The 12389-nt window shown below is 39.7% G+C and overlaps 1 protein-coding gene across 1 annotated transcript in view; it reads left to right on the forward strand.

The window, feature by feature from the left end:
* Positions 1 to 311: 311 nt before the first annotated feature.
* The window catches only part of angpt4 (angiopoietin 4), a 70407-nt gene continuing 58329 nt past the window's right edge, over positions 312 to 12389 (forward strand). Inside the window, exons 1-2 of the mRNA XM_041981522.1 lie at positions 312 to 354; positions 1000 to 1872. Of these exons, the coding sequence (XP_041837456.1) occupies positions 1471 to 1872 (402 nt within the window). The 5' untranslated portion in view covers positions 312 to 354; positions 1000 to 1470. The remainder of the gene's footprint in view (positions 355 to 999; positions 1873 to 12389) is intronic.

Below are 12389 nucleotides of genomic sequence, written 5' to 3' on the forward strand. Positions count from 1 at the left end.
ATCTGTATTCATGCCAGTTGACTTCTGCAGAACAGTTTATCATTGTACAAATAAACTCAATAATTGGCAACTCACATTGTCTCTCCACATGTAGGGCTTGTGTTTCATAAGCCTGGGACAGAGCCATTGCTCTGGAACTAATCTTTGTATGTGTTTCCATGTAGAGCACAGCACAGCAGGACAGATGAAAGGCGGTGAGGACGTGCATCCTGTGACAGAACAAGTCAGATGGTTTTTCAACCTGAAATACACAGACTGTGTGGTTTGTTCTGTCCACGTATCCCCCACGTTGCCCCAGAGCATGAATGGATTTAGAGGACACTAGAATCTCCAGCTTCTAGCTGCCAACTCAGTGTAAATGACCATATAAGGCAAATGCATTTATTTTAGAAGTGAAGTATCAGCCAGGCAAGAAGATTACAGCATCTATAAGACCTCTGTTAGATCTCTTTCTTCTTTTATCAACGTCTCTCTGTCTTTCCTCTGTGTGTCGACAGTTAAAGCTCTTTTTCTGCCCTCTCTTTCTGTTATCTGGCTGTCCCCCTTTTTACTTTCCCTCCCTCCCCCCTTTTTCAGTCCCTTAATCTTACCCTTTTTCTTTTTTTCTGGCACCTTCTCAGTCCTTCTTTCCTCCTCTCTTTTTGTCTCAGCCTAATAGACCTCCCTCAGGTCCACTCCTCCCTTCTTCTTCTTGGTCTTTTCTCTCTCCTCCCCTTACCTCCCTCCTCCTCCTCTCACCCTCACTCCTTCCTCCTTTTCTCAGCCAGCCCCAGATAAGAAGTGGGCAGAAGTAATTCTCGTCAGCCACTTCTGAAGCTCGAGTCACCAGAGGAGGGCGGGAGGAGAAAATATTTTTCTCTCCATGCTGGTTTCTTTTATTTCTGGACATCTGAAGACAAAGCTGTCTGTTGTTTTACATGCAGGTTGTAATCTTGTATACCTTTTAAACATTTCTTTTCTCCTGAGTAATTGTTTTCATTTCCTTTATTTAACTCTCAGGCTTATATTTCTCTCCATCTGTACATTTTCCTGGGTGGATTTGGACCTTCACCTGGTGCATTATTGAGAACAGAAGAGACATTTACTTAAACCATGAAAGACCTGCCATATCTCAAACCTTTGGACCCATTCACCCAAGACAAAGCTGATCACAAGGAACACAACTGAGACCCAGGATTAAAAAGTGAAGATTCACATGCATCTTCAACACAACTAAGGGAGATCAACAAGTGTCATATTCTGCTGCATTTTAAACTGTGATTTACAAAACTAACCTGCTGAAATTTAGCACAACAACCTGAAGAAACTGCATCATCTGACCACATGGATTGACAAAGCTCAGATAATATTGCATGTATTCTGCAGACAAATGTTCTCCTGAGGTTGAACGGGGATCAAAGTGGTGAACCATCTTCTTCTAACCCTTCCAGGTCTGAAAACACAAACTTTAATTCAGCTGAAGAGACTGTCATGAAAGGCTTAAACATCAGACGGGTGTTGCTGGTGCTTCTGCTTCTTTGGACATTGTCAGCCGTCACATATGTGGCTGGTGTTGGGAGCACAGAGCGAGGAGGTGCTGGAAGAAGCCAGAGAAGAGGAGGAAGTGGTGGTACAAGCGGCGGAGGAGGTGCAGAGAAGAGGCGGAGGTTTCACCGCATCCAACATGGTCAGTGTAGCTACACCTTCATCCTGCCGGAGATGGATGGATGTCAGGGTAGAGGATCGCCATCACAGGCTGAACAATATGGGGGTCCTCCTGGTGGGGCAAGTGTAGTGCAGAGAGATTCGCCACCCGTGGACGGTGAATGGCCGCCTCAGAAATTGCAGCACCTTGAGAGCACTATGGAGAACAACACACGTTGGTTGCAGAAGGTAAGAGAAGCTCTACCTTCTTTTACCTGTGCACACCTCAACATAATGTTGCAATAGAAAGAAACAGGGAGAAAGGTTGTGTAGAAACACAATAAAACAAGCAGAACCTTTTTATTTCTACTCAAGTGTTTTCCAAAAACCCCACTGTGACTAAGGGGGGGTGGTCAAAGAGTGCAGTGGTGCAATCAAAATAACACTGATTATGGGCTTGCAGAGACCAGGAGAGAATGACACATTACCACATGGTGTTGAAGGATATCCTGTCTTGGACTCTTTAACTTTTTGATAAACAACCAGAAACTAAGCCATGAAAAAATATGTATCAAAACATGAGAACTTGCCATAACGTCCGTGTACACGCTTTATGTGCATGCTTGCTTTTGTGACTGTTTATATGTTGGAGCCAAAAAAGCTCTTTTAAAATGTCATACTTAAGGATTTCAGGATATGACTGGATGAATGTCAGATGGTTTAGATCAAGAGAAAGTAGTTTATATTTTCTTTGCTCCTATCCGAACAAACTATTGTTCTTTCTAAACTAATCTGCGGTTTCAGCGGACTGCGCAATGTGTAATTAGAGCCCCTGAACAACATCATTGCTATGATCATTTTTTTCTGCAAAGATCCTTGCTGTAGCAACATGTTAAAGATTACCTGAGGTCATTACCCACTGCATATGTTTCCAAGTTTTCCAGCAATTTAAAAAACTTTGTTCCTTCTGCACTGCATTTATTTTTATGGTTAACCCCACTGTTGTTCTGTGGAAGCTGTAGAAAGACATGAAACATTGTTGTGCAGCCAATTCTTTTCACCTGCCAGTGATGAACTTCACTGGGTGGGAATTCACTGGGCAGCCCCTGCTCACCATTATGGGACCAAACTTTGCAGGCTTATTGGACTTGTAGTGGATTACTTGTTCCAGTCTTCCTCCAAAAATGTTGTGTAGTCCTTCTGTTGCAGTTATCACCCACTATCCCTTTTCCTCCATCCTTCTACTTACCCCATAAAACCCCTTAAACTGATGTTGAGCATGTGTGTAGACTATAAGAGCCATTATGTTATTAGGAAAACATTTGCTCGTTAGGAATATACAAGAGACACTGTGTACTAGGGCTGCAACTAATGACTATTCTGATAGTTGATTAGTCATTAATTAACCTAATACTGAGAACAGGACAAAATAAATACAAACCAAAAACCACAAACAAGCTTGGGTTTTCATAAAAAAAAAAAAAAGAAAAGTGCATTTTGTGCAGAACAATGTAGGGGTCTACGGCATCTGTTAAAAGTTACAACTAACTACATGACATGTAGTCCGACGTGCCTCTTCTTTAAATGTTCGAGCATTGCAGAAATGCTTTTGTAATAATAATAATAATAATAATAATAATAATAATAACTTTTATTTATAATACACTTTACATTTTAGAAAGTGCTACAAGTTGAAATGACAAGTTAAAAATTTAAATTTAAATACGCAAATTATATAAAAGCCTTTCTGAAAAAAAAGTTTTGGGTGTTTTTTTTAAAGACTCCACCATCTGTGGCACCCTCAGGTGTTCAGGCAGGCATTCCATAGTCGTGGAGCGGCAGCCTGGAAGGACCTGTCCCCCATTGTGCTGAGTCTGGTCCTGGGTGGGCAAAGGTGGTTTGAGTCAGTGGACCGGAGGTGGCGAATGGTGGTGTGTGGAGATAGTAGGTCTGTCAAGTAGCTAGTGGCGTGGCCATGCAGACACCGGAAGGTGAGCAAGCAGATCTTAAACTCTATACTCTGCTGGACAGGGAGCCAATGCAGGGACTGCAAAATGGGGGTGATGTTGTCATATTTGCACCTCCCCATCAGGATGGGGGCAGCGCAGTTCTGGATGTGTTGAAGCTTCTGCAGGCTGGTGGTTTACTGGTTTTAATGTGGCGGATTGGACTGTTTTCAAACAAAACAGTTTCTGAGAACTTTATAAAACTGATATTGCTGACATGATTTGTCATAATAAAGGGCCAAATTGGCAAGAAACGGAGAAAGAGAATTCAATGATTCTGTTCCACTGGTTTTCAGTGAATGACTCAGGGATATCACCTGCTTGCACATTCATGGAGATGTTTGCAGAAACAATCAGGAACACATTTTGCATTAAACAATGTCTGCAAGCAAACATAACTACTACGTACAGCAGAGGCTAGCTGGAATGTAAAAAACTCAATCAGTTTTAGGAATATACTGTAGGAAATGGAGATTACTGTCTTTTTAAAAAAATTGACTGACCATGATATTAGACAGAAAAGTGAGTAGTACAAAGTTGTGTTTAAGGTTGTTGACACTGACATGAAGTTAGAACGCTGACTTGCTTCTGGTGTCACCAGTGTCAGAATACATCTCCTTAGCACAGTATCCAACATTCATGGAAATCCAACAAAGCTGAGGACCTCATTCCAGTGCAAATCGCACCAGTGTAGACAGTTTTAGCATTCCAGCAAGCAGGAGGAGGAGGAGGTCTACTAAAAAACTGATAATCCTGGTGGGACACAGGCTCCAGCACTGGCTAGTATGAACTACAGTGATACAGTTCACAAAGGAAATTGAGGTGGACTAGAGAGGACTGTTAATACCAAAGTAAAGTTATGCAAATTCAACATCCAGTCAATAAACAGTGGAAGTGGGATTAAAAAAACTTTCATGTGTGTGAGACACACATCTATGCTTCCTCCAATATGTTGTCAATATCCACACAGACCCCCAACTGCTCTCCAAAAACCTGACCTGACTTTAAACCTTAACTGAAAGATGCATTAACTGTAGCTCTGATGCCTCTGATTCGATTCAGTTTTACAATGAAATATAACTATTAACAGATAATTTCTTCAGACACATTACCTGCTTCGCGCCCAGGTCACACCAAACCTCTATAATGTATCTGTAGTCATGTCTGTAGGTATTTTCAACAGCATTTACATGCTGTAGTTATAAGTAAATGGAAATGAGACAAAGCAAAACAACATATAGTTTCTTCTTATTGTCATAAATGGATAAAGAAAATAATAGATCACGTGTATAGAAGTTAGAATTTCCCCACATTTATCAAACTCTAGAAAGCATTAAATGACAGTCAGGGCCTCCAGATTAGGTGCCAATGATTAGAACCTCCTTAGGGAGTGACAGGTAGACCTTGTCTTATCTAAACCTCTGACACTGAGGGTCTGCTGTTATCTTTTCAACTGAAGGGTGTAGCATCATCATGTAAAGTTTTAAAGTCTCTCTCTGATGTCTCCAGGCCAACGTGAAAGTCTGGGAAATTTTTGCCAATTTGTCTGTTTTTTTAGGAATCATTCTACTGTAAAGAATTGTGAGAATTGTGATTGGCTGAAACTGCTGGTGTAGCCAAAGAACATAGCCTTTGTCATTAAAAGAAAAAAAGAATAATCCTAAAACCTTAATATATCTTTACAGGGTCTCTAGGTAACGTTGTAAAATTCGAATGACATAGAATAAAATAATGACTGTCCATCAATAAAAAAGTCAGAGCTAAAGCTTAACATGATAATACCCCTCAAAACACAAGCAAACCTTCTAAATAATGACTCAGAAAGAAGTAATTGAGGGTTATGGAAAAGCCCTGTTAAAGTCCAGATTTGAATATCATTAAAATGTTGTGGGTCATTTGAAACAAGTGGAATGCAATAAAACCTTCAAACATCTTACATCTGAATGAATTGGACTAAAGTGGACAATTATACGAAATTCCAGCAAGAATGTATTTCTGCTAGAGGAAACGGTTTTAGCTTCTGCGACCAAGAATGTAATTACTTTTTCCACCAAACTAATCCAACACCTGCCAGTCTTTTTGCTCAAGAAAACAAAAACCGAAGGAGCTCATTTTCCTTTTGCTGTTGTTTGGGTCCATTTATTTTATCTGTTGGTACAATTTTGAAGATGTGCACTTTGCTGGCTTAAATATACCAGAAAAGCCAATAATTTCAATGAAAGATAGACAGTACTTAACCAGCTCTATCGACTTCCTTCACCCCTGTGGAAAAACTCAACACTTGCTGAGGTGTCATTAATCTTCTTTTATAGTTTTTACACTGACAAATCACCTTAACATTCATATAATTTGTGTGCAGCAGCAATAACCAAAGATAGAAGTGAGATGATGTAACAAAGAAACATCTAGAGTATATACAGAGACCACACAGCCTCCTCCAGGATCCTTTTTACAACCTTCTTGTCCCTAGACAGTTAAGCCCTCAGTCAGATTCCTGTTGATTTGCAGATTGAAGTGATTTAGCTGCAGCAGGTGATGTTGATCCATTAAATGAGATTAGCATAAGAAAAACGTTTTTAAAAGGAATGAGTACCTATTCATCATCATTAGTCGTTATATGTTTCAGATGAGTGCTGCAGCATGAATAATGCTTGTTTTCTAAATAATAACTCTTACCAAAGGAATGTTGGGTTAGCAGGAGATTTATTCAGATTGTTAAACATGTTGGCTGCACCTGCCATATATTTACAAAACAGTTACTAATGTGATGAGGGTCATTCTATGAAACGGGTGCCACTGTTTATTTGAATTTTTTATAGGTTGGATGGGATCTGTCGAGTTTAATGTAACCACCCCATCTTACAAATTAGATCAGGAAAACTTCATCTTTTTTTTTTTTAAGAAAAAACACTATTAATGGAAATAAAATTATATTTCAGATTGAAATCAGATATGCTGAGTCAGCTAGCTTACCATGCAGTGAACAGCCATTCTATTTTAAAATTTACCACTTAGTCACATACCACCCTGTCACATTTTTCATTGTGAAGGGGTGGTATTTATGAAGCATATACACTTGTTATCCACTGTTATGCGGATGACACACAGATATGCCTCCCGCTAAGACCAGGGGACACTGGAAGCCTAGCTGCTGTGTTAGAGTGTTTCAACGATGTGAACAGCTGGATGGCACAAAACTTTCTACGACTCAACAGTTCAAAATCTGAAATTATCTTAATCAACCCTCCTTACTCCACCACCCATACTGAAGACAGTCTCGGTCCTCTCCTCTAACATCACCCTCTCTGCCAGAAACATAGGTGTTATATTTGATTCCAATCTTAATTTTCATCTTTGCATAAAAAAAGTCACCCAGTCCTGTTTCCTTCACCTCCGCACCATCAGTAAAATCAAACCTGTCCTCTCCCGGCCCGATTTAGAAAAAGTTATCAATGCTCTAATTTTCTCCAGACTCGACTACTGCAACTCCCTCCTCTCTGGTCTTGACAATAAATCCCTCTCTTGCCTCCAACTTCAAAACGCAGCAGCTAGGCTTGTCACTGGTTTTAGCAGAACATTTTACCCCTGTTTTAGCCTCGCTGCATTGGCTCGCTGTGCATTTTAGAATTGATTGTAAAGTTTTACTGATTACTTTTAAAGCTCGTTTAGGTCTGGCACCCAGCTACATTACAGATTTAATGACACCCTACGAGCCTCCCCGCAGCCTCAGATCCTCAGGCAGGTCTTTAGCTGTACCAGGGTTTAGAACTCAAGACCTTTACAAAGACACTCGCTGTCATCCTTACTCACAACGCAGTCTCTTTCCTGATTACTTCAGACTTGGCTCTGCAATTCCTTAGGTCCCAAAACATACTCCTACCAACTCTAAAGAAGATCAGATTGTTGAGCTGGTTTATACGTTTCAGATGAGAGCTGCTGGATCTCTAGGTTACATCTATGGATCTGTCACTAATTGCTAGCTCAAAAGACAGTTGTTATTCTTTTACATTTATGTCTTCGTTCAACTTTTTGGGCAGTGTTGTTCTGTTTCACTCCCCTTAAACACAGCAGGATCAAAGTCTACACCTGCAACTGGGGGAAATAAAAGCCAGTCCTTGAGTCAGATTTCCTTATTGTAACAGTTTGATGCAGATCCTCTCAGATTACATTTGAACATAACATGGGTTCAAATACATTCCAGTGTAAATGGAGTGTGTAAGATTCTCATTATTCCTGGTGCCCACCATAGTTAATTTCTTTATTGTACTAACTGAAGGAGGGATTGAAGCACTATCTGGAAAGATGTTAATCTGTCAGAGTGCTCCGCTGGATTAGGCCATTGAGATTTTACCAGCACTTTTAACAAGCCGTGTGCGAGTAAGCCTGTGTGTTATATGTTGGGTTAATGTGTATAGAAGCATGTGTGTGAGCTGGGGGTGTGATTACCACCCACACAGTTAAATCTCAGAGGAGACGTGGGTCAGATCCAGAGCTGAGGTCTGCAGCATCCCGACAGGAGACAGAAGTCGACCTTTCACCTTCCACATTCAGTCAGGGTCAGCCGACAATTAGGTAATGAGTCTCTCTCTTACAGAGCATCAGTTCACGTTTGTCACCGTCCGCTAACCAGAGCTTTAATACATTAGGATGAACGATAATGTTATCTTCTCTTCTTTTATTTGCCATATTTACTCTGTTTTTCTTTTTCCAAAATGAAATCACAGAAGAGTTCAAGTAAAATTCCTTAAACAAACATCAGTCCCCGTGAGAGCGAGAGATAATCTTGTTGTGAACAATCTTAGATTGTTTTAGGTGACTGTTAATGTAAGATAATCAAATCTTTATTTTGGTATACATCCAGTTAAAAAGCTATTTTCATTTATAAAAAAAATGTCAGCTCACTTAAAAACAGCATTACAGCAAAGAAAACATAAAACAGAAACAGTGTACAGGTTTTTAAAAAGTTGCTACTATAGAAGAACAATCAAATCAGGACGTCAATAAGCAAAAGATCTGCGTATCTGTTCATTAAAAACTCAAATGGTTTAATTTTTTTGTTTTTTTGTTTTGTTTTGTTTAACTGCAGTTGCTTTGTGATGGTAACTTCAGGCTACCTGCTCTTTTTGCATAACTCAAGTCAGACTTGGAATGATTAAACTTTAATCCAATCCTTAAAGAGAAGAGTTATTTATCCTCATGCAAGCTGAGAAGAGAAAAGTAAATTTCATATCTTCATATTTTTTTAGCTTTTTTTTTAATGGATGCCCCTCAAGATAAAAAAAAAAAATTAAAACTCACAATTGGTGTGATATCAAGCTTAACAGCAAGTGAAAGGAAATAAAACAGCAATACAGAAAAAACCCTAAACTGGTCTTCAACCGATGATTTAAAGCCTCGCAACTTCTTCCTCAGTCCCTTCTTCTTTCTCCTTATAAACCATAGGACATTGCATCTCTCATATTGGCAGGGTTAAAAACCCTGATTGCATTAAAAACAAACACTTTATGGAGCTTTACTGGTACGTAGCAGAGCTGTGGGAGCTCTGTGGGAGCCTTATTGAGAAAATGTACCATTCTTTTTGTCTGTGCATAAACAATGATAGACAATGATGTCCAAAACATAAAGACTGCAGCGTGAGTAAGAGACTTTGCTTATTTAATGAAACATAGAACTGCACTGTGAACAGAAGCTCCAAAGCATACAAGCTGCATACTCTTAATAAACAGCAGACAAAAGTAGGTAAATAACAGCAAAACTGCTAAAAACAGAGTTTACTGCAGAGCCACAGCTGTCTTGTGTCTAAGTGATGAAGCTGGCTTGCAGCAGAGTAATCCCCAGCCCCCTTAAATGAAACATAGATTCTCCATTTGTTCAAATTCTTCTCTGTATTTGTGTTTCTCATGCGGTCACTGGTGGCAAATGTTCTTTCTCAGGGCTCAGGAAATCACAAATCAAATTTTTTAAGCCGGGGTCGCAACTTTGGTCAGGTTGAAAATACAGAGGAGATGACTGTGGCATTTGTGAAGCTGGTTTACTCTCATTTTAGCTCCAAGAGTAAAAGCAGTCTTCAAAAACAACAAATTGAAGGAGATCTTTGAACTTAAAGCTAAAAGAAAACAGGAAAGTGACACAACTGGTAAAGGTTTCTGGTAACAGCCACTTTCTGCAGCATTACACATGATCAGCTATTTTTAAGGACTTTTAATCATCATACATTTTAGATTGTTTAAGATGTAAGAAGGTATTGACAGCTTTTTCAGGTCTAGTGTTAATAAAAATCGCTGCTAAACAAGTCATTTAGAACCGAGTGCGTGTCTGTACCAGCCACACTAAAGTGAAATTGTGTTTGGCTCAAGTTTTACCACTCACTCAGTCACAGTTTGGTTTCATGGGGCTCTGCGGCCTCTGCAGCAGTTTGTGGTTTTCAAGAGAGACGGTCTGTAAACAGCAGAAAGTGAGGTAGTTAACAGGGGGCTTGTTTAGCTTTCTGCCAAATGACTGACTTCAAATGGACCTGTGCCTGAGAGACTGAGCGAGAGAAACAGGAAAGCCACTGTGGTTTGATCACAGCCTGGCTATCAACAGCGGCTGCTGCAGTTCAATGCTTTGATGTGGTCAAAGGTTGTGTTGATGATAACCCTCTGCAGGGAGACAAAGAAAGAAAGACAGCAGCAACTTAAAAAAATCTGACAGGATAAGATGGAGAAAAGAGCTCTTAAAGCTCAAGATGCATATCCAAAGTTACGCCCTTTAATAGCAGCTTGAGTTTTGCCCTGGAGCGTGAAATGACAAAAAAAAAACTAAACTCACAGCTCAAAGTCAAATGTCAGTTGAAAATATTTTGGAAAAAATGAAGTTTTATACTGAGAGAAGTCATAAATTTAGAATACTGCTTGTGTGCCTCATTATGAGCAAAGCTGGACGCCTGTTTATGATGCTTATGAGTATGAGGAGTGAAAAAAAATGCAACCAGTAAATCATGATTTAACTACAGCAGGCAACATGTTTGACAGAGTTACAAGAAAAAAAATCATCTGTTGCATTTCAGCAGGGAGAAATTAGTCCTTATTTGTCTGTCAAGTATTATATATAAACAGCAGTAAAACAAATTATATAAAACAAAGAAGTTTAATATACATACAAGACATTTTATCCAGGGACCATGAAATAGATACTATTAAAGATTATACCCATTATGCAAAGATAATGATAAAAAAAAACCCTAACATCACATAACTACTGTTGGGTTTTCATCAATGATTTTGGTTGCACATTTTAATATGTAATAATAATAAAAAAAATCTTCTTGCGTGGTTTTGACAAAAATAGTCAACGTGTATTAAAGCAGAGCTGATGTAGCTGACATGTAGCTCACATGTTGGGTCACATGAACAATGTTTACATGTCCAGAGAGTAAAAACATATGAAACATAAATGAAGAAACTCAACAGGCCGAACTGGAACATATTCTCTTCATTCTTTCTTAAATGGAGACCCTGGTGTTAGATCTCATCTACCTCACCTGCCCTCTGATTACCTGCCACACCCTAATGCGTTTCACCTGTGACTCATCAGCTTCCCTCTTGTATATAAGCTCCCTTCTTTCCTCCTGTGTTCACCAGATCATCTTGTTAGTCTTGTCTACACCAGTGTTTCTCAATCTAGGTCCTGAGGACCCACTGGCCCCGCCCCCACATGGTTTGAAAGGGAACCCACCTGAATGAAATGAATGGCTCATTAACAAGCTTGAGAATAACTTGATGAGGAAGTTTATTAATCTAAACCGGGTGTGTTGGAGTAGGAACACATCCAAAACATGCAGGGAGAGAAGCATGGTCTACAGCAGGGATCACCAGCTCCAGTCCTCGAGGGCCGGAGTTCTGCAGGTATTTCATGTATTCCTGCAGCAACACACCTGATTCAAATGAATCGGTCATAACAGATTTGTGCAGAACTTGACAACATATTTATTAGAATCAGGTGTGCTGCAGTAGGGAAACATCTAAAACCTGCAGGACACTGGGCCTCGAGGACCAAAGTTGGTAACTCCAGTCCTGTTGGCGGGTCCTCATCCTGGTTGTTGGCAGAGGGAGTCATCCTGTTACATACTGTAAAATTACACACACACACACACACACACACACACACACACACACACACACACACACACACACACACACACACACACACACACACACACACACGTGTTGTAATCAAACATAACGTCATAATTACACCGTTTTCAGTTACCAGGCAGCAGGGTGTCATCCCTTCACAGTGTACACACAAAAAACTAAATGAATCATAATGACTTGCTGTGTTCTTATTCAATACAGCTTTTCTCATGTTATACTGGTCATGTAATGCTCACTAGAAAAAAAAAGTACTGCAACCACCTCAGTCAGAATGAGAAAGAGCAACTAATATAAACAGATGTTTTTCTTATGGGCCACCAAGAAATTTTAAGGCAATTTGTTGCATTCAGTAGCTTACTCATGTTTAAAATGAGATAAAGTGAAAATCATGTTTATGGTCCAGACATGTTGCACAGTTTATTACCAGAGGAGTTCTCCTCTGGTCAGCACTGTAACCTCCGAAGTTGTTTTTCTTTCTCTTTTGCAACAATGAAACACTCACAGAGAATAACAGGTTATTTTGTAATCTAAGTATGGGGCATTTATTATGCTAATGACATAATTTCACAAGAGTGCACCTCCTCAGAGGCAGCTCATGAGCAGGTGGGACTCATCACGTTCCAGC

Source organism: Melanotaenia boesemani, chromosome 3 (genome assembly GCF_017639745.1).
Source record: "Melanotaenia boesemani isolate fMelBoe1 chromosome 3, fMelBoe1.pri, whole genome shotgun sequence".
NCBI classification, from domain to species: Eukaryota; Metazoa; Chordata; class Actinopteri; order Atheriniformes; family Melanotaeniidae; genus Melanotaenia; species Melanotaenia boesemani.